General features: G+C 49.1%; 1 protein-coding gene across 2 annotated transcripts in view; it reads left to right on the forward strand.

The window, feature by feature from the left end:
* Window positions 1-22,027, forward strand: part of LOC128702869 (runt-related transcription factor 3-like) — a 206,430-nt gene that overhangs the window by 98,781 nt on the left and 85,622 nt on the right. For both annotated transcript variants that reach the window (XM_070102554.1, XM_070102555.1), the window contains exon 2: window positions 6,807-6,920. In XM_070102554.1, the coding sequence (XP_069958655.1) occupies window positions 6,807-6,920 (114 nt within the window). The remainder of the gene's footprint in view (window positions 1-6,806; window positions 6,921-22,027) is intronic.

Below are 22,027 nucleotides of genomic sequence, written 5' to 3' on the forward strand. Positions count from 1 at the left end.
ATCCTGACCTTGATTATTACCTCCTGACCTTGATTATTACTTCCTGACCTTGATTATTACTTCCTAACAATACCTACCTTCTAACCTTGATTACTACCTCTTAAGCTTGATGTTTACCTTCAGACCTTGATGGCTACCTCTTGACCTTGATATCTATCTGTTGATCTTGCTGTCTGTCTCTTGACCTTGATGTCTGCGTACCTCCTGACCTTGATGTATATCTACCACTTGATCTTGATGTATATCTACCTCTTGACCTTGATATCTATCTATCTCTTGACCTTGATGTCTGTCTACCTCCTGACCTTCATATTTATCCACTGAGCTTGATGTCTGATACTGACCTTGATGTCTACCTACTGATCTTGATGTTTACTTCCTGACCTTGATGTCCGTCTACTTTCTGGACCTTGATGTCCGTCTATTTTCCTGACCTTGATGTCTACCTCCTGACCTTGATTGCGGCGCAGGTTTCCTCCTTATTTCTCAGCGGTTACGTTGTTTTCTTTCTGTTGTTTCTTTGCAGTTCTCTTGTTTCCTGGGTTGATTGTCCTCTGTCGGGGGACATTCCACCGTCGTTGTGTCGGGGGATATTCCACCGTCGTTCTGTAGGGGGACATTCCACCGTCGCTGTGTCGGGAGACATTCCACCGTCGCTGTGTCGGGAGACATTCCACCGTCGTTGTGTCGGGAGACATTACACCGTCGTTGTGTCGGGGGACATTCCACCGTCGTTGTGTCGGGGGACATTCCACCGTCGTTGTGTCGGGAGACATTACACCGTCGTTGTGTCGGGGGACATTCCACCGTCGTTGTGTCGGGGGATATTCCACCGTCGTTGTGTCGGGGGACATTCCACCGTCGCTGTGTCGGGAGTCATTCCACCGTCGTTGTGTCGGGAGACATTCCACCGTCGCTGTGTCGAGAGACATTCCACCGTCGCTGTGTCGGGAGACATTCCACCGTCGCTGTGTCGGGAGACATTCCACCGTCGCTGTGTCGGGGGACATTCCACCGTCGTTGTGTCGGGAGACATTCCACCGTCGCTGTGTCGGGAGACATTCCACCGTCGTTGTGTCGGGAGACATTCCACCGTCGTTGTGTCGGGAGACATTCCACCGTCGTTGTGTCGGGAGACATTCCACCGTCGTTGTGTCGGGAGACATTCCACCGTCGCTGTGTCGGGAGACATTCCACTGTCGTTGTGTCGGGGGACATTCCACCGTCGTTGTGTCGGGAGACATTCCACCGTCGCTGTGTCGGGGGACATTCCACTGTCGTTGTGTCGGGAGACATTCCACCGTCGTTGTGTCGGGAGACATTCCACCGTCGCTGTGTCGGGAGACATTCTACTGTCGTTGTGTCGGGAGACATTCCACCGTCGCTGTGTCGGGAGACATTCCACCGTCGTTGTGTCGGGAGACATTCCACCGTCGCTGTGTCGGGAGACATTCCACCGTCGTTGTGTCGGGAGACATTCCACTTTCGTTGTGTCGAAAGAGATTCCACCGTCGTTGTGTCGGGGGACATTCCCCAGTCGTTGTGTCGGGGGACATTCCACCGTCGCTGTGTCGGGAGACATTCCACCGTCGGTGTGTCGGGAGACATTCCACCGTCGCTGTGTCGGGAGACATTCCTCCGTCGTTGTGTCGGGAGACATTCCACCGTCGCTGTGTCGGGAGACATTCCACCGTCGTTGTGTCGGGAGACATTCCACCGTCGCTGTGTCGGGAGACATTCCACTGTCGTTGTGTCGGGAGACATTCCACCGTCGTTGTCGGGAGACATTCCACCGTCGCTGTGTCGGGAGACATTCCACCGTCGTTGTGTCGGGAGACATTCCACCGTCGCTGTGTCGGGAGACATTCCACCGTCGTTGTGTCGGGAGACATTCCACCGTCGCTGTGTCGGGAGACATTCCACTGTCGTTGTGTCGGGAGACATTCCACCGTCGTTGTGTCGGGAGACATTCCACCGTCGTTATGTCGGGAGACATTCCACTGTCGTTGTGTCGAAAGACATTCCACCGTCGTTGTGTCGGGGGACATTCCACCGTCGTTGTGTCGGGGGACATTCCACCGTCGCTGTGTCGGGAGACATTCCACCGTCGTTGTGTCGGGAGACATTCCACCGTCGTTGTGTCGGGAGACATTCCACCGTCGCTGTGTCGGGAGACATTCCACCGTCGCTGTGTCGGGGAACATTCCACCGTCGTTGTGTCGGGAGACATTCCACCGTCGTTGTGTCGGGAGACATTCCACCGTCGCTGTGTCGGATGACATTCCACCGTCGTTGTGTCGGGAGATATTCCACCGTCGTTGTGTCGGGAGACATTCCACCGTCGTTGTGTCGGGAGACATTCCACCGTCGCTGTGTCGGGAGACATTCCACCGTCGTTGTGTCGGGAGACATTCCACCGTCGCTGTGTCGGGAGACATTCCACCGTCGCTGTGTCGGGAGACATTCCACCGTCGTTGTGTCGGGAGACATTCCACCGTCGCTGTGTCAGGAGACATTCCACCGTCGCTGTGTCGGGAGATATTCCACCGTCGCTGTGTCGGGAGAAATTCCACCGTCGTTGTCGGGAGACATTCCACCGTCGCTGTGTCGGGAGACATTCCACCGTCGCTGTGTCGGGAGACATTCCACCGTCGTTGTCGGGAGACATTCCACCGTCGCTGTGTCGGGAGACATTCCACCGTCGTTGTGTCGGGAGACATTCCACCGTCGTTGTGTCGGGAGACATTCCACCGTCGTTGTGTCGGGAGACATACCACCGTCGCTGTGTCGGGAGACATTCCACCGTCGTTGTGTCGAGAGACATTCCACCGTCGTTGTGTCGGGAGACATTCCACCGTCGTTGTGTCGGGAGACATTCCACCGTCGTTGTGTCGGGGGACATTCCATCGTCTTTGTGTCGGGAGACATTCCACCGTCGTTGTGTCGGGGACATTCCATCGTCGTTGTGTCGGGGGACATTCCACCGTCGTTGTGTCGGGGGAGATTCCACCGTCGCTGTGTCGGGAGACATTCCACCGTCGCTGTGTCGGGAGACATTCCACCGTCGTTGTGTCGGGGGAGATTCCACCGTCGCTGTGTCGGGGGACATTCCACCGTCGCTGTGTCGGGGGACATTCCACCGTCGCTGTGTCGGGGGACATTCCACCGTCGCTGTGTCGGGGGACATTCCACCGTCGCTGTGTCGGGGGATATTCCACCGTCGTTGTGTCGGGAGACATTCCACCGTCGCTGTGTCGGGGGACATTCCACCGTCGCTGTGTCGGGAGACATTCCACCGTCGTTGTGTCGGGGGACATTCCACCGTCGCTGTGTCGGGAGACATTCCACCGTCGCTGTGTCGGGAGACATTCCACCGTCGCTGTGTCGGGAGACATTCCACCGTCGTTGTGTCGGGGACATTCCATCGTCGTTGTGTCGGGGGACATTCCACCGTCGTTGTGTCGGGGGAGATTCCACCGTCGCTGTGTCGGGAGACATTCCACCGTCGCTGTGTCGGGAGACATTCCACCGTCGTTGTGTCGGGGGAGATTCCACCGTCGCTGTGTCGGGGGACATTCCACCGTCGCTGTGTCGGGGGACATTCCACCGTCGCTGTGTCGGGGGACATTCCACCGTCGCTGTGTCGGGGGACATTCCACCGTCGCTGTGTCGGGGGACATTCCACCGTCGCTGTGTCGGGGGACATTCCACCGTCGCTGTGTCGGGGGATATTCCACCGTCGTTGTGTCGGGAGACATTCCACCGTCGCTGTGTCGGGGGACATTCCACCGTCGCTGTGTCGGGAGACATTCCACCGTCGTTGTGTCGGGGGACATTCCACCGTCGCTGTGTCGGGAGACATTCCACCGTCGCTGTGTCGGGAGACATTCCACCGTCGCTGTGTCGGGAGACATTCCACCGTCGTTGTGTCGGGGACATTCCATCGTCGTTGTGTCGGGGGACATTCCACCGTCGTTGTGTCGGGGGAGATTCCACCGTCGCTGTGTCGGGAGACATTCCACCGTCGCTGTGTCGGGAGACATTCCACCGTCGTTGTGTCGGGGGAGATTCCACCGTCGCTGTGTCGGGGGACATTCCACCGTCGCTGTGTCGGGGGACATTCCACCGTCGCTGTGTCGGGGGACATTCCACCGTCGCTGTGTCGGGGGACATTCCACCGTCGCTTTGTCGGGGGATATTCCACCGTCGTTGTGTCGGGAGACATTCCACCGTCGCTGTGTCGGGGGACATTCCACCGTCGCTGTGTCGGGAGACATTCCACCGTCGTTGTGTCGGGGGACATTCCACCGTCGCTGTGTCGGGAGACATTCCACCGTCGCTGTGTCGGGAGACATTCCACCGTCGCTGTGTCGGGAGACATTCCACCGTCGCTGTGTCGGGAGACATTCCACCGTCGCTGTGTCGGGAGACATTCCACCGTCGTTGTGTCGGGGGACATTCCACCGTCGCTGTGTCGGGAGACATTCCACCGTCGCTGTGTCGGGAGACATTCCACCGTCGCTGTGTCGGGAGACATTCCACCGTCGCTGTGTCGGGAGACATTCCACCGTCGCTGTGTCGGGAGACATTCCACCGTCGCTGTGTCGGGAGACATTCCACCGTCGTTGTGTCGGGGGACATTCCACCGTCGCTGTGTCGGGAGACATTCCACCGTCGCTGTGTCGGGAGACATTCCACCGTCGCTGTGTCGGGAGACATTCCACCGTCGCTGTGTCGGGAGACATTCCACCGTCGTTGTGTCGGGGGACATTCCACCGTCGCTGTGTCGGGAGACATTCCACCGTCGCTGTGTCGGGAGACATTCCACCGTCGCTGTGTCGGGAGACATTCCACCGTCGCTGTGTCGGGAGACATTCCACCGTCGCTGTGTCGGGAGACATTCCACCGTCGCTGTGTCGGGAGACATTCCACCGTCGCTGTGTCGGGAGACATTCCACCGTCGCTGTGTCGGGAGACATTCCACCGTCGCTGTGTCGGGAGACATTCCACCGTCGCTGTGTCGGGAGACATTCCACCGTCGCTGTGTCGGGAGACATTCCACCGTCGCTGTGTCGGGAGACATTCCACCGTCGCTGTGTCGGGAGACATTCCACCGTCGCTGTGTCGGGAGACATTCCACCGTCGCTGTGTCGGGAGACATTCCACCGTCGCTGTGTCGGGAGACATTCCACCGTCGCTGTGTCGGGAGACATTCCACCGTCGCTGTGTCGGGAGACATTCCACCGTCGCTGTGTCGGGAGACATTCCACCGTCGTTGTGTCGGGAGACATTCCACCGTCGCTGTGTCGGGGGACATTCCACCGTCGCTGTGTCGGGAGACATTCCACCGTCGCTGTGTCGGGAGACATTCCACCGTCGCTGTGTCGGGAGACATTCCACCGTCGCTGTGTCGGGAGACATTCCCCTCCTCTATGTCCTCTTTTTCGTGGGCACAATTGCCATGCTTCAGTTGAAGTTTGAAATCATTTGTTATAGAAGGGCGAAATGGGACCGACATTTCGCCCATGTTGGGGTATTTTAATGCGGTGTCGGGGTGGTGCGCTAGAGCTTTGTTAAGTCATCTGAGTAAAGCTCTACTAGACGACAGTGTTGTCTCAGTGACAGCTCACCATGGTGTGTGTGTTTTTGTCCTGGTCTCCCCCGGGCTTGTGTTGCTGCCTCCAGCAACACATCGGCAACACAGTGACCAATTGCTTCCAGAGGTACTCTGTATTTTGTGCTCTCTCTCTCTCTCTCTCTCTCTCTCAGGTGCTGTCTAGAGTGCTCCACAGGTGAAAATTTTCATTAAACACACACACACACACACACACATATATATATATATATATATATATATATATATATATATATATATATATATATATATATATATATATATATATATGTCGTGCCGAATATGTAAAACTGGTCAATTAGCAAGAACTCATTTAAAATTAAGTCCTTGCTAAAATTTTCTCTTATATGTTTAAAGATATATTTTTTTCATTAGTGTTAATGTTAATAAATTTAATTTTGCTCCAAAAGAATCTTAGAAAACTTACCTAACCTTATTATAACAAGAACAATTTATTTTAGCCTAACTTAACTAAATATATTTTAGGTTCAGAATGATTTTGGCGAAATCATTGCATACACAAATTTTCACTTGTCCTATATGGCAAGATGAACGTTGCTATTTAAGCCAAGATCGCAAGTTCTGCCTATTCGGCACGACATATATATATATATATATATATATATATATATATATATATATATATATATATATATATATATATATATATATATATATATATTTTATAGGGAAATGGGAAATGGGTATTCCGTGTGGTTGATGGGGTATACTGCGACTTCCGGGAATTTGCTAGACATCAATGACTCAATCTTCCACTGATTATCAATAGTTTGTCATCAAAGCTTTGGCATTAATTACTAGTGATAATAATTATACATTGATAACCCACATAGAGGAAAGAGAAGCTTGCAACGACGTTCCAGTGCGACTTGGACCATTTATGAAAGTGTGACTTTGTAAATGGTCCAAGTCGGACCGAAACGTCGCCGTCGTAAGCTCCTCTCTCCTATGTACGGGTTACTTGTGTATTGTTCCAGTTACTGTAATCTGGCTTCTTGTTTTTCATAATAATTACCACTTGTCCCGCCCCTGCTGCTCCTGCCCCTCCCCCCGCCTGCGTTCCTCCCCACTCCCCCCTACATCCCTCCCCATCACCCCTCCCCCCCTCGCCTCCTGCAAGAGGGAGTACTAACAGTGTGTGTGTCTGCAGGAAAGAGCTTCAACCTGACCATCACCATCAGCACTTCGCCGCCTCAGGTCACCACGTACTGCAAGGCCATCAAGGTGACGGTCGACGGTCCTAGAGAACCCCGCTCCAAGGCCCGTGAGTACCCCGTTTAAACCTTTAAACCCTTGGGCCTACACTCAAAAACACTCAGCCATGCCAGTGTGCTGACATACGAACACGTACGTACACGTACACGCACACACAGTGTACGTGGTGTCATTCATGTGTTATAAGGATTTCCTTAATGCATTCTCATCCGAATGTTCAATATTGGCTGGTATTACTCTCTTATTTTTTTATTTTCTCACTTTTTCCTGATTTTGGCTCCATGTATGCCTGTTTCCTTGTGGCTGTATCCTGTGGCTGTATCCTGTGGCTGTATCCTGTGCCTGTTTCCTTGTGGCTGTATCCTGTGGCTGTATCCTGTGGCTGTATCCTGTGGCTGTATCCTGTGGCTGTATCCTGTGGCTGTATCCTGTGGCTGTATCCTGTGGCTGTATCCTGTGCCTGTTTCCTTGTGGCTGTATCCTGTGGCTGTATCCTGTGGCTGTATCCTGTGGCTGTTTCCTGTGGCTGTATCCTGTGGCTGTATCCTGTGGCTCTTTCCTGTGGCTGTATCCTGTGGCTGTATCCTGTGGCTGTATCCTGTGCCTGTTTCCTGTGGCTGTATCCTGTGACTGTATTCTGTGGCTGTATCCTGTGGCTATATGCTGTGCCTGTTTCCTGTGGCTGTATCATGTGGCTGTATCCTGTGGCTGTATCCTGTGCCTGTTTCCTGTGGCTGTATCCTGTGGCTGTATCCTGTGGTTGCATCCTGTGGCTGTATCCTGTGCCTGTTTCCTGTGGCTGTATCCTGTGACTGTATTCTGTGGCTGTATCCTGTGGCTGTATCCTGTGGCTGTATGCTGCGCCTGTTTCCTGTGACTGTATCATGTGGCTGTATCCCGTGGCTGTATCCTGTGCCTGTTTCCTGTGGCTGTATCCTGTGGCTGTATCCTGTGGTTGTATCCTGTGGCTGTATCCTGTGCCTGTTTCCTGTGGCTGTATCCTGTGGCTGTATCCTGTGGCTGTATCCTGTGCCTGTTTCCTGTGGCTGTATCCTGTGGCTGTATCCTGTGGCTGTATCCTGTGGCTGTATCCTGTGGCTGTATCCTGTGGCTGTATCCTGTGGCTGTATCCTGTGGCTGTATCCTGTGGCTGTATCCTGTGGCTGTATCCTGTGGCTGTATCCTGTATGTTTTGCTGAAGGAATTTACTAAGACAGCAACCAAAGAGAACGTTGTTCGTACTGACCTGGATGTGTTGTTGAGGCTGAGGTACAGCTCCAGGACCTGCCTCTCAACCTAGCGTGGGTTATAGCGTTGAGCTACAGTTCCAGAACCTGCCTCTTAACTTAGCATGGGTTGTAGCGTTGAGCTACAGTTCCAGGACCTGCCTCTTAATCTTCATTTGACTGTGAGGTTGAAATCCGGCTCCTGGACCAGCTTCTTCATCTTCCCATGACTGAGAGTGTTCGCCTCGTCGCTGACATCCTGTCACACTTATTAAGTAAAGTTCTTTGCTATGATAAACAAGACACATATACAACACTTGGGTATCTTTATTGTGGAGATGTTTCGCCTCACAGCAGCTTCATCAGTCCAATACAAAGAATAATGGTGAAGATCAGAAGGAGTTTGAGGTAATCAGTCCCCCAGCTTGGAGTCGATGTAATCAGTCCATCAATTTTATCAAGATTGAGGGACTGAGTACCTCAAAGTCCTTCTGATCCCCACTAGTTTCTATGTACTGGACTGATGAAGCCACTGTGTGGCGAAACGTATAGGCCTCTGACTGAGGCCTACACAGAGCCCTCTATCCACGGTATTGTTGTTGGGGAGTGTGTTGGAAAATGTGTTGGGCAAAGTGTTGGGGAGGGTGTTAGACTGTTGGAGAGTGTGTTGGAGAGTAACAGGTGTTGGGGAGAGTGTTGGAGCCAGGCAAGGTAACAGAGGGTCAGGAAGGACAGTAATTCCATCACGGAGACCACCAGAATTACCCTCAACCAATTGATATTTCCCACTCTTCTTCCTCCTCCTCCTCCTCTTCCCCCTCCTCCTCCTCCTCCTCCTCCCTCTTCCTCCTCCTCCTCCTCCTCCTCCTCCTCCTCCTCCTCCTCATCTTCCCCCTCCTACTCCTCCTCCTCCTCCACCTCCTCCTCCTCCTCCTCCTCCTCCTCCTCCTCATCTTCCCCCTCCTACTCCTCCACCTCCTCCACCTCCTCCTCCTCCTCCTCCTCCTCCTCCTCCTCCTCCTCCTCCTCCTCTTCCCCCTACTACTCCTCCTCCATTCCACTACTTCCTGTTGTCTATTTTCCCCTTCCTCATGTGTGTTGTTGCTGCAGATTTTATGTGTGTTTTTTTCCGCGATATTCAACACTCAGCTAAAATAAAAATCCATGTCCTGGAAATTAATAGCAGAAATTTGCTCGTGTGTGTGTGGGGGGGCAGCACACACACACACACACACACACACACACACACACACACACACACACACACACACACACACACACACACGGGAGAACACACAGGAGAAGAGTGGTGGAACACCTAGAAAGGAACGATCTCATCAACAGCAGCCAACATGGTTTCAGGGACGGGAAATCCTGTGTCACAAACCTACTGGAGTTCTATGACATGGTGACAGCAGTAAGACAAGAGAGAGAGGGGTGGGTGGATTGCATTTTCTTGGACTGCAAGAAGGCGTTTGACACAGTTCCACACAAGAGATTGGTGCAAAAACTGGAGGACCAAGCAGGGATAACAGGGAAGGCACTACAATGGATCAGGGAATACTTGTCAGGAAGACAGCAGCGAGTCATGGTACGTGGCGAGGTGTCAGAGTGGGCACCTGTGACCAGCGGGGTCCCACAGGGGTCAGTCCTAGGACCAGTGCTGTTTCTGGTATTTGTGAACGACATGACGGAAGGAATAGACTCTGAGGTGTCCCTGTTTGCAGATGACGTGAAGTTGATGAGAAGAATTCACTCGATCGAAGACCAGGCAGAACTACAAAGGGATCTGGACAGGCTGCAGACCTGGTCCAGCAATTGGCTCCTGGAGTTCAATCCCACCAAGTGCAAAGTCATGAAGATTGGGGAAGGGCAAAGAAGGCCGCAGACGGAGTACAGTCTAGGGGGTCAGAGACTACAAACCTCACTCAAGGAAAAAGATCTTGGGGTGAGTATAACACCAGGCACATCTCCTGAAGCGCACATCAACCAAATAACTGCTGCAGCATATGGGCGCCTAGCAAACCTCAGAACAGCATTCCGACATCTTAATAAGGAATCATTCAGGACCCTGTACACCGTGTATGTTAGGCCCATATTGGAGTATGCGGCACCAGTTTGGAACCCACACCTAGCCAAGCACGTGAAGAAACTAGAGAAAGTGCAAAGGTTTGCAACAAGACTAGTCCCAGAGCTAAGAGGTATGTCCTACGAGGAGAGGTTAAGGGAAATCAACCTGACGACACTGGAGGACAGGAGAGATAGGGGGGACATGATAACGACATACAAAATACTGAGAGGAATTGACAAGGTGGACAAAGACAGGATGTTCCAGAGATTGGACACAGTAACAAGGGGACACAGTTGGAAGCTGAAGACACAGATGAATCACAGGGATGTTAGGAAGTATTTCTTCAGCCACAGAGTAGTCAGTAAGTGGAATAGTTTGGGAAGCGATGTAGTGGAGGCAGGATCCATACATAGCTTTAAGCAGAGGTATGATAAAGCTCACGGCTCAGGGAGAGTGACCTAGTAGCGATCAGTGAAGAGGCGGGGCCAGGAGCTCGGACTCGACCCCCGCAACCTCAACTAGGTGAGTACAACTAGGTGAGTACACACACACACACACACATGGTCCCACTCTAGCCAGTACTTCTGTGTGTGTGATGGTGTTCTGTGCGTCAGGACACAGGCAGTGTGTCTCCTGACACTGGCATGTATCCACTATTGACCTGCTAGGTGTTAGACCATCCACCCTCCTACTAATGCTAGGTTTTACACAGTTATGAAAAAAGGATAAACCACGTAATTAAGCAAGCAAGTGTGGCCGGGCTGTCATTGCCCAGATCGTCTGGGTCACCACTCTCTTACCCTCCGTGTGTGAGTCTTGTTTGTCCAATTCTTAATAGTGCCAAGGTGTCATATATTTTTTTATTAACACATCGACCGTTTCCCACCAAGGCAGGGTGACCCGAGAAAGAAGAAGGACTTTCATCATCATTCACTCCATCACTGCCTTGCCAGAAGTGCGCCTACACCACAGTTAAAAAACTGCAAAATTAACTCCCCTCCTTCAGAGTGCAGGCACTGTACTTCTCACCTCCAGGACTCAAGTCCGGCTAACCAGTTTCCCTCAATCCCTTCATAAATGTTACTTTGCTCACACTCCAACAGCACGTCAATTCATAAAAACCATTCGTCTCCACTCACTCGTATATAATATGCTCACGCACGCCTTGATAATACCCACAAGCTGATGAATAAGACACAGGAGCAACACTATCCTCACTGCCGAACCTCTTCGCCTGCAGAGCAGACTTCTTCAGTCGAATACAGAGTGAACACCTCAGACCTACCTCTCCACTTCCTCTGCTCTCTCCAGTATTACGTAACCTCAGTGTTTGGCTGCAGATGTCTGCTGTGAGGGAGGAACGTTTCTTCCCTGTGTCTTACTTGGTTTAGGAGTTTTTCCAACATGCAAAAACAACATTGGAAAGATGATGATGTACTTAATTCTGGTTTAATGGAAAACAGTTGATTCAGGTTTAACCTGAGAAAAAACTGTTGAGAATTCTTTGTAAGATGCTTGTGGTTGTTGTCCTTGTTGTCTTGTGGTTGTTGTCTTGTGGTTGTTGTCCTTGTCTTGTGGTTGTTGTCCTTGTCTTTGTTGTCCTTGTCTTTGTTGTCCTTGTTGTCTTGTGGTTGTTGTCCTTGTCTTTGTTGTCCTTGTTGTCTTGTGGTTGTTGTCCTTGTCTTTGTTGTCCTTGTCTTTGTTGTCCTTGTTGTCTTGTGGTTGTTGTCCTTGTCTTTGTTGTCCTTGTCTTTGTTGTCCTTATGTTTGTGTTTCGTGTCTTTGTTGTCCTTGTCACGTTCCCACCGGCTGCCACCAAGGACGTGTGCTGTCACTCCTGTCCTTACCCTTCTCTCTCTCTCTCTCTCTCTCTCTCTCTCTCAGCTAGTCTTCCCACCTTCCTGGATGGTCCTACACAGTCTATTACGGTTTTCAATTTACTTCCTTCAGACAAAGTAATCTGTGGTTGGCTTAACGTTCATGGCTGACTTAACGTTCATGGCTGACTTAACGTTCATGGCTGACTTAACGTTCATGGCTGACTTAACGTTCATGGCTGACTTAACGTTTCTCAAACGTTTGAGTCTTGTAGTGTACCACCACTACTACTACCACCACTACCACCACTACTACCACTACTACCGCCGCTACCACCACTACTACCACCACTACTACCACTACTACCACCACTACCACCACTACCACCACTACTACCACTACTACCGCCGCTACCACCACTACTACCGCCGCTACCACCACTACTACCACCACTACTACCACCACTACCACCACTACCACCACTACTACCACTACTACCACCACTACCACCACTACTACCGCCGCTACCACCACTACTACCACCACTACTACCACTACTACCGCCGCTACCGCCACTACCACCACTACTACCACCACTACTACCACTACTACCGCCGCTACCACCACTACTACCGCCACTACCACCACTACTATCACCACTACTACCGCCGCTACCGCCACTACTACTACTACCACTACTACCGCCGCTACCACCACTACTACCACCACTACTACTACTACCACTACTACCGCCGCTACCACCACTACTACCACCACTACTACCACTACTACCGCCGCTACCACCACTACTACTACCACTACTACCGCCGCTACCACCACTACTACTACCGCCGCTACCACCACTACTACTACCACTACTACCGCCGCTACCACCACTACTACCACCACTACCACCACTACTACCGCCGCTACCACCACTACTACCACCACTACCGCCACTACTACCACTACTACCGCCACTACAATCACTACTACCACTACTACTACCACTACTACCGCCGCTACCACCACTACTACCACCAGTACCACCACTACCACCACTACTACCGCCGCTACTACCACTACTACCACCACTACTACCACTACTACCGCCGCTACCACCACTACTACCACCACTACCACCACTACTACCGCCGCTACCACCACTACTACCACCACTACTACCACTACTACCGCCACTACTACCACTACTACCGCCGCTACCACCACTACTACCACCACTACTACCGCCGCTACCACCACTACTACCACCACTGCTACCACTATTACCGCCGCTATCACCACTACTACCACTACTACCGCCGCTACCACCACTACTACTACCACTTCCACCACTACTACCACCACTACCACCACTACCACCACCACTACCACCACTACTACCACCACTACTACCACCACTACTACCACCACTACTACCACTACTAACACCACTCATACCATCACTACCACCACCATTACTACCACTACTACCACTACTACCACCACTACCACTACTACTACTACTACTACCACCACTACCACCACCACTACCACCACCACTACTACTTCCACTACCACTACTACTACCACCACTACCACTACTACTACTACCACCACTACCACTACCACCACCACTACCACCACCACTACTACTTCCACTACCACCACTACTACCACTAGTACTAGCCAGTACCACCACTACTACCACTACCATCACCACCACAACTACCACCACTACCACCACTACCACCACTACTACCACTACCATCACCACCACCACTACCACCACGACCACCACCACCACCATCATCATCATCGCCACCACCACCCACCACTACTACCACCACCAATACTTCTAAGTCCTACTACCACTACCACCACTGCTACTAAACACTACCACCATTACTACTTCCACTACTACCACTACTCTTTCCACCACCACAACCACTACCACCATTACCACCACTACCACTACTACTAGCCACTACCACCACTACCACCACCACCACTACCACCATTACTACTAACTACTACCCCCACCACCATTCCACAACCACCACTACCACCACTACTACCACTACTACTACCACTACCACCACTACCACCACCATCACCACTACCACCATCACCAATACCACCATCACCACTACTACCATCACCATTACCACCATCACCACTACCACCATCACTACCACCACTACTGCCAATACTACCACCACTCCACCATCACAAGTACCACCACCACCACTACCATCACCACCACTACTACCACTACTACCAACACCACTACCACCACCACCACCACCACCACTACGATGACTCACTGGATCGTAGTTGCCCATCACTTGCACACTACCAGAGTTGCGGTGTCAACCTGCTACCAGAGGTCGTCATCCACCTGGAAACTCAACCAGTCAGTGCAAGAATCGACTTTAATTACTGACAGGTAATAAATTATATACGCCCGGTTATTAGTGCATATCATACGCCACCGCTGGCGTAGGTGGCGACGCAAGCTCCACTTTACCGGGGTTCCTCCTCCTCCATTATCCTCTCTAGTTCCCTTCCTTTTTTTTCGTTTTTTTCGCTGTTTTCTTTTTTTTCTGTATTTTTTCCACAACTCGACACATGCCAAATTCAATTTAGGAAGTGTTATTTAGTTTTTTAGGTGTGTTGGCGAGAGTCTGTTGTGATGTCGTGGTTGGTTGACCTCTCTTGTTGCTGTGTAGTGTTGTGTGTTGCCGCTGTTTGTTGCGTGTTGCAGTGCTTCTCGTGGCAGTCTGGTGTTGGAGAGGAAGTGTGGGTTTTATTTTGTGTTATGTTCAGCTCTTTTATTTTGTGTTGTTGTTGTGATCTGTTGTCGTGCCGTCTTGTGTTGCTGCAGTACCTCGGCAACGTGAGAACATTGCCACTAGAAATATGGTCAAGACTCGCACCATTAAAGTAAAAACACGAAGCAGTAAACTTGGAAAGGAAGGTCGCTTCCTCTACAGCTGGAGACGAAGAAGCACTAACCTTCTCGAAGATCAAAATCTTCCTCAAACATGTAAGCAAACTAAGAAAGTCAAATTCTTATAGGGACAATTGAACGTGATAACCAAATCTGATACAGGACTTTATTGATAACGTTACTCTGAGTTGTGTCCAGAGTTCGTTGTGAAATGCCTAGTCAGATGGAGTTTTGACTGATGACAAAAAAAGAAGAAGAGAAAAATTTAGAAAACAGTGTTATCAGATTGAGGTGTGTATTAAGCCGCTGACCATAAGATGAACAACCTGCATTGTTTTTTGTTCCGTGATGGTGATACAACTCTCTGCTACCACGTCTGATGTAATACTAGCACCAACACTTGCATCTGCTCTAGCCACCTCCAGCAGGACTACATCTGCTCATGTTGTCACCTCCAGCAGTAGTCAACTAGCAGAACTACATCTGCTTATGTTGTCTCCTCCAGCAATAGTCTACCCGCAAGAATACATCTGTTCTTGTTGTCACTTCCAGCAGTAGTCTACCCGCAAGAATACATCTGTTCTTGTGGTCACTTCCAGCAGTAGTCTACCAGCAGGACTACATCTGCTCTTGTTGTCACCTCCAGCAGTAGTCAACTAGCAGGATTACATCTGTTCATATTGTCACCTCCAGCAGTAGAAACTAGCAGGACTATATCTGCTCATGTTGTAGCCTTCCTAGATAAGAACAACCTAGATAAGCACAACCAACATAACCAGAACCATCATGGTTTTAGAGCAGGACGATCATGTCTGTCACAGCTGCTGAACCATTATGACAGAATTACGGAGGCACTGGAAGACGACCAAAACGCAGATGTGATTTACACAGGTTTTGCAAATTCGTTTGACAAATGCGATCATGGAGTGATAGCGCACAAAGGCCATCGGCATTACGGGGAAGGTAAGCAGATGGATTTTCGGTTTCCTAACACACAGAACACAAAGAGTAGTAGTGAACAGGGCAAGATCCAGCATCAGCGAGGTCAGAACCTCAGTGCCCCAAGGCACTGTCCTGGCACCTCTGCTGTTCCTCATCCTCATAGCAGACATAGACAAAAACACCCGGCACACTTTTGTATCATCATTTGCAGATGACACTAAAATAAGCATGAAAGTCAGTACGGTAGAGGACACTGAAAAAGTACAGGAAGACATAAACAGGGTTTTCCAGTGGGCAGTGGAAAACAACATGACGTTCAATGGTGATAAGTTCCAGCTACTTAGGTATGGAAAGAATGAAGAACTTAAAAGGAGCACTATATACAAAACTCAAGAGGGTCACCAAATAGAACGTAAGGAACACGTAAAAGACCTGGGAATAATTATGTCAGCGGATCTTTCTTTTAAAGACCATAACAAGACAAAGATCACGGCAGCCAGGAAGATGACTGGGTGGGTATTGAGAACTTTCAAAACAAGGGAAATAGTGCCAATGGTGACACTCTTCAAATCGCTAGTGCTCCCTCACTTAGAATATTGCTCGGTGTTGACGGCCCCGTTCAAGGCAGGAGAAATATCGGAGCTGGAACAAATACAGAGATCATTTACGGCTCACATTGAGCCAGTAAAGCACCTGAACTACTGGGAACGCCTGCAAGTCTTGAACATGTACTCATTGGAGCGGAGGAGAGAGAGGTACATGATAATATATACCTGGAAGGTACTCGAGGGCTTGGTCCCAAATCTGCACACTGCCATAACAACATACTAGAGTGAGAGATATGGGAGGAAGTGTAAAATAAACCCAGTGAGGAGCAGGGGTGCGGTGGGCACAATAAGGGAACACTGTATCAACATCCGGGGCCCCAGACTTTTCAACATCTTACCAGAAGATATCAGAAACACTGCTGGAACAAGTGTTGAAGCCTTCAAGAGGAAACTAGACAAGTATCTTCACCAAGTGCCAGATCAACCAGGCTGTGATGGATATGTGGGGCAGCGGGCCTCCAGCAGCAACAGCCTGGTTGACCAGGAGAGCACCAGACGAGCCTGGCCCATGGCCGGGCTCAGAGAGTAGATATACTCTCGAAATTCTTCAAAGGTGTTACAACCATGTTGAGTTAGACGTAACAGTTAAGAACTGGGCGTCTACACTGCAAACTAAATTATTTGTGTTCTTAATGGCACTAAAGTTAACTTACGACACTGAGCTTGACTCTATGATTATTACTGATTCTATCTCATCACTGAAGGCTCTTGACTCACATAATGACTCTAACAACATGATCATTACACAAGTCAGGTATACATGTTAAAAGTACAGATTTAATGTACAATTGTTATGGATTCCATCACACATTGAATTACTCCTTCATGATAAAGCTGATAAGTTAGTCAAAGAAAATACCTTGAAGGAAAATGTAGAATATAACTTTGGTGTGTCGGTATTTAGCATTAAGAATAATATTAAGAGAGAAGTAAATAATGAAAGTGAATGTTACAGGAATGTAGTTAGAAGCCTGAGTAGATCTATCACCCACTATGATAACATGAACGTAGATAAGTTTGTTTATGGAGCAACTTGCAGTGTGAACACTGACTGATGTTGTAGTAGCCAGGTATAGGCTTGGTTACAAGTACTTCTGACAGTTTGATGTTGTAGTAGCCAGATATAGGCTTGGTTACAAGTACTTCTGACAGTCTGACGTTGTAGTAGCCAGATATAGGCTTGGTTACAAGTACTTCTGACAGTCTGATGTTGTAGTAGCCAGATATAGGCTTGGTTACAAGTACTTCTGACAGTCTGATGTTGTAGTAGCCAGATATAGGCTTGGTTACAAGTACTTCTGACAGTCTGATGTTGTAGTAGCCAGATATAGGCTTGGTTACAAGTACTTCTGACAGTCTGATGTTGTAGTAGCCAGATATAGGCTTGGTTACAAGTACTTCTGACAGTCTGATGTTGTAGTAGCCAGATATAGGCTTGGTTACAAGTACTTCTGACAGCCTGATGTTGTAGTAGCCAGATATAGGCTTGGTTACAAGTACTTCTGACAGTCTGATGTTGTAGTAGCCAGATATAGGCTTGGTTACAAGTACTTCTGACAGTCTGATGTTGTAGTAGCCAGATATAGGCTTGGTTACAAGTACTTCTGACAGTCTGATGTTGTAGTAGCCAGATATAGGCTTGGTTACAAGTACTTCTGACAGTCTGATGTTGTAGTAGCCAGATATAGGCTTGGTTACAAGTACTTCTGACAGCCTGATGTTGTAGTAGCCAGATATAGGCTTGGTTACAAGTACTTCTGACAGTCTGATGTTGTAGTAGCCAGACACAGGCTTGGTTACAAGTACTTCTGACAGTTTGATGTTGTAGTAGCCAGATATAGGCTTGGTTACAAGTACTTCTGACAGTCTGACGTTGTAGTAGCCAGATATAGGCTTGGTTACAAGTACTTCTGACAGTCTGATGTTGTAGTAGCCAGATATAGGCTTGGTTACAAGTACTTCTGACAGTCTGATGTTGTAGTAGCCAGATATAGGCTTGGTTACAAGTACTTCTGACAGTCTGACGTTGTAGTAGCCAGATATAGGCTTGGTTACAAGTACTTCTGACAGCCTGATGTTGTAGTAGCCAGATATAGGCTTGGTTACAAGTACTTCTGACAGTCTGATGTTGTAGTAGCCAGATATAGGCTTGGTTACAAGTACTTCTGACAGTCTGATGTTGTAGTAGCCAGATATAGGCTTGGTTACAAGTACTTCTGACGGTTTGACAGATACACAAAATGATGATCAAACTGAAAATAAAATATGTGTCTAGCCGTATAATCACTATCATGAACACTAAGTTCTTAATTGTTCCCGTATTGAGGAATATAGACATACAGTATAATAACCTGTGTGATACGTCAAGATGTCTTAGTAATGAAAATAAGATATCAGACATATTAAGAAAATATCCGGAATTTATTTGTAATAGATTAAGTGAACTATAGATAACAATCTAGATGTACTCTTGTTAATCCTTTTGAGGCCTAGTTCCTAGGATTATTGTCAACATGATGAGTATGAGGTGCACAATAAACTAGCCACTACCATCCACAGGATGGATATGAGGTACACAATAAACTAGCCACTACCGTCCACAGGATGGATATGAGGTACACAATAAACTAGCCACTACCATCCACAGGATGGATATGAGGTACACAATAAACTAGCCACTACCATCCACAGGATGGATATGAGGTGCACAATAAACTAGCCACTACCGTCCACAGGATGAATATGAGGTACACAATAAACTAGCCACTACCATCCACAGGATGGATATGAGGTACACAATAAACTAGCCACTACCATCCACAGGATGAATATGAGGTACACAATAAACTAGCCACTACCATCCACAGGATGGATATGAGGTACACAATAAACTAGCCACTACCATCCACAGGATGGATATGAGGTACACAATAAACTAGCCACTACCATCCACAGGATGGATATGAGGTACACAATAAACTAGCCACTACCATCCACAGGATGGATATGAGGTGCACAATAAACTAGCCACTACCATCCACAGGATGGATATGAGGTACACAATAAACTAGCCACTACCATCCACAGGATGGATATGAGGTACACAATAAACTAGCCACTACCATCCACAGGATGGATATGAGGTACACAATAAACTAGCCACTACCATCCACAGGATGGATATGAGGTACACAATAAACTAGCCACTACCATCCACAGGGTGGATATGGGGTACACAATGAACCAGGCACTTGGGCGGCAGAACGCAAATCAGTGTACCTAGGCTACAACTCACATTATTACCTCTCTTAACACAGAGGCAATGCACCAAATAACTGGCTACTCTTGAATCCTTGGTTGTCACATTGAGTTTATTGCCCAATTCCTCTCGGAAACCTAACAACCCATTTTCCCTCCCTGTAAGTACAGGTCTTCGAACCTTCTGTAACGCAAATACAGCACTGCACGAGCTTCAAGTCTTGTCTACTGGGACCCTGAAGTTGTAAATAACCTACAACCTCAGGTCTAAATTACAGGGACCCTGGAGCTGTAATAAGGGCGTGTAGCTGTAACAAAGACAAGGTGTCAGGTCTCTGGAACGTTAGAGATACTAATAAACATATAAGCTAAAATACTGGAAGGTTTTAGTTGGTAATGTGAGTACTGGAAGGAACTAAGCTTAGGGGAAGTGGAAAACGAGAGTGAGTGTTATTATGTGGGGAAGGTGAGCGGTTATCTTAGTTTACCCTGGATAACATATATTGTGCATTTAAGTAAGGTCAAGATCACAGTGCTTAAGGTGCGCACACGCACACACCGGGTGCGTACAAGAAGTGTGACGCGCGTATAAGCAGTCATTTCCTACCTACGCATTAAATTTATGCTTCTTTTGTCTCTGATAACGCAATGTTCTTGATAAAGGCGAGGTCTACCTCCCCCGCCTTCCTACCAGACAAGAATACTTCACAAACACAGGTGTTGCGTGAACCTAACTTTATCAGGTAGGACTGACTCAATTAGGATGTTGACGCAAGGCGAAGAACGCTTGTGCCTTCCAGCGTAGTACCAGTGACGACTTATTGCTTGCAAGTATTTCCAGTACTACTGTGAGAGTACACGCTGCTAAGTACTTCCAGTACTAGTGTGAGAGTACACACTGCTGAGTACTTCCAGTACTAGTGTGAGAGTACACACTGCTGAGTACTTCCAGTACTAGTGTGTGAGAGTACACGCTGCTAAGTACTTCCAGTACTAGTGTGAGAGTACACACTGCTGAATACTTCCAGTACTGGCGTGTGAGAGTATACGCTGCTAAGTACTTCCAGTACTAGTGTGAGAGTACACGGTGCTGAGCACTTCCAGTACTAGTGTGAGAGTACACACTGCTGAGTACTTCCAGTACTAGTGTGAGAGTACACGGTGCCGAGTACTTCCATTACTAGTGTGAGAGTACACACTGATGAGTACTTCCAGTACTAGTGTGAGAGTACACACTACTGTCTGCTGGCAACCCCAGTGCAACTCTCTCTCTCTTGCAGCATCGCAGCAAAGACCTCATGAAGACAGCCAGAGGTCTTAAAGACAGCCAGGGAACCTGAAGACAGCCAGGGGTTTTGAAGACAGCCAGGGGTCTTGAAGACAGCCAGGGGTTTTGAAGACAGCCAGGGGTCTTGAAGACAGCCAGGGGTTTTGAAGACTGCCAGGGGTCTTGAAGACAGCTAGGGGTTTTGAAGACAGCCAGGGGTCTTGAAGACAGCCAGGGGTCTTGAAGACAGCCTGGGGTTTTGAAGATAGCCAGTGGTCTTGAAGACAGCCAGGAGTCTGTTAGTAATCCCCCTTATGTATGCTGGGAGACTGCTGAACAGTCTAGGTCCCCTGACACTTATTGTATTGTCTGCCAGTGTACTCATGTCGCTCCTGCTTTTCACAGGGGTATTTTAAGTGTCTGCCGAGTCTCTTGCAACAGTAGGGCAGACACAGTCAGTCTCCCGAGCGGCAGACACTCGCTGCGCCAATTATTGGCGAATTTCGCGGCGGAAGTTGCTCTGGTAAGGACGTGCCCAGACACTCGCGCTGCTCCTGCGGCTGTCTGCCGCCAGGCAGACGTAGCTACCTGTTCTCACACACACTAGCAAAGAGGCGGGGCCAGGAGCTATGACTCAACCCCTGCAACTACATTCAGGTAAGTTTTCACGCTAGGCAGGCTTAGGTACTTGCTTACACACACAAGCGAAGAGGATGGGCCAGGAGCTATGAATCGACCCCTGCAACCACATATAAGTAAGTATACGCACAACATTTCAGCAAGGCCCCAGGACCGAAACGTCTTCAAATGATAAAAAAGTCACTGCCTGATAAACAAGAAGCCAGAGACAAGTCGACAGAATTTCCTCTCAAACCGGTAAGCAGCAAGATCTCCCTGAGACCTGATAAAGACCGCTGTCTGGCGAAACGTTGTCAATCAGGAATCGCATTATACGGTGTTTCTCATCGTGTCGGTCTTTACCGCCATTTTTCTCCTAAATACTGTAATCTGTT

This window comes from Cherax quadricarinatus, chromosome 82, assembly GCF_038502225.1.
Source record: "Cherax quadricarinatus isolate ZL_2023a chromosome 82, ASM3850222v1, whole genome shotgun sequence".
Taxonomy (NCBI): domain Eukaryota; kingdom Metazoa; phylum Arthropoda; class Malacostraca; order Decapoda; family Parastacidae; genus Cherax; species Cherax quadricarinatus.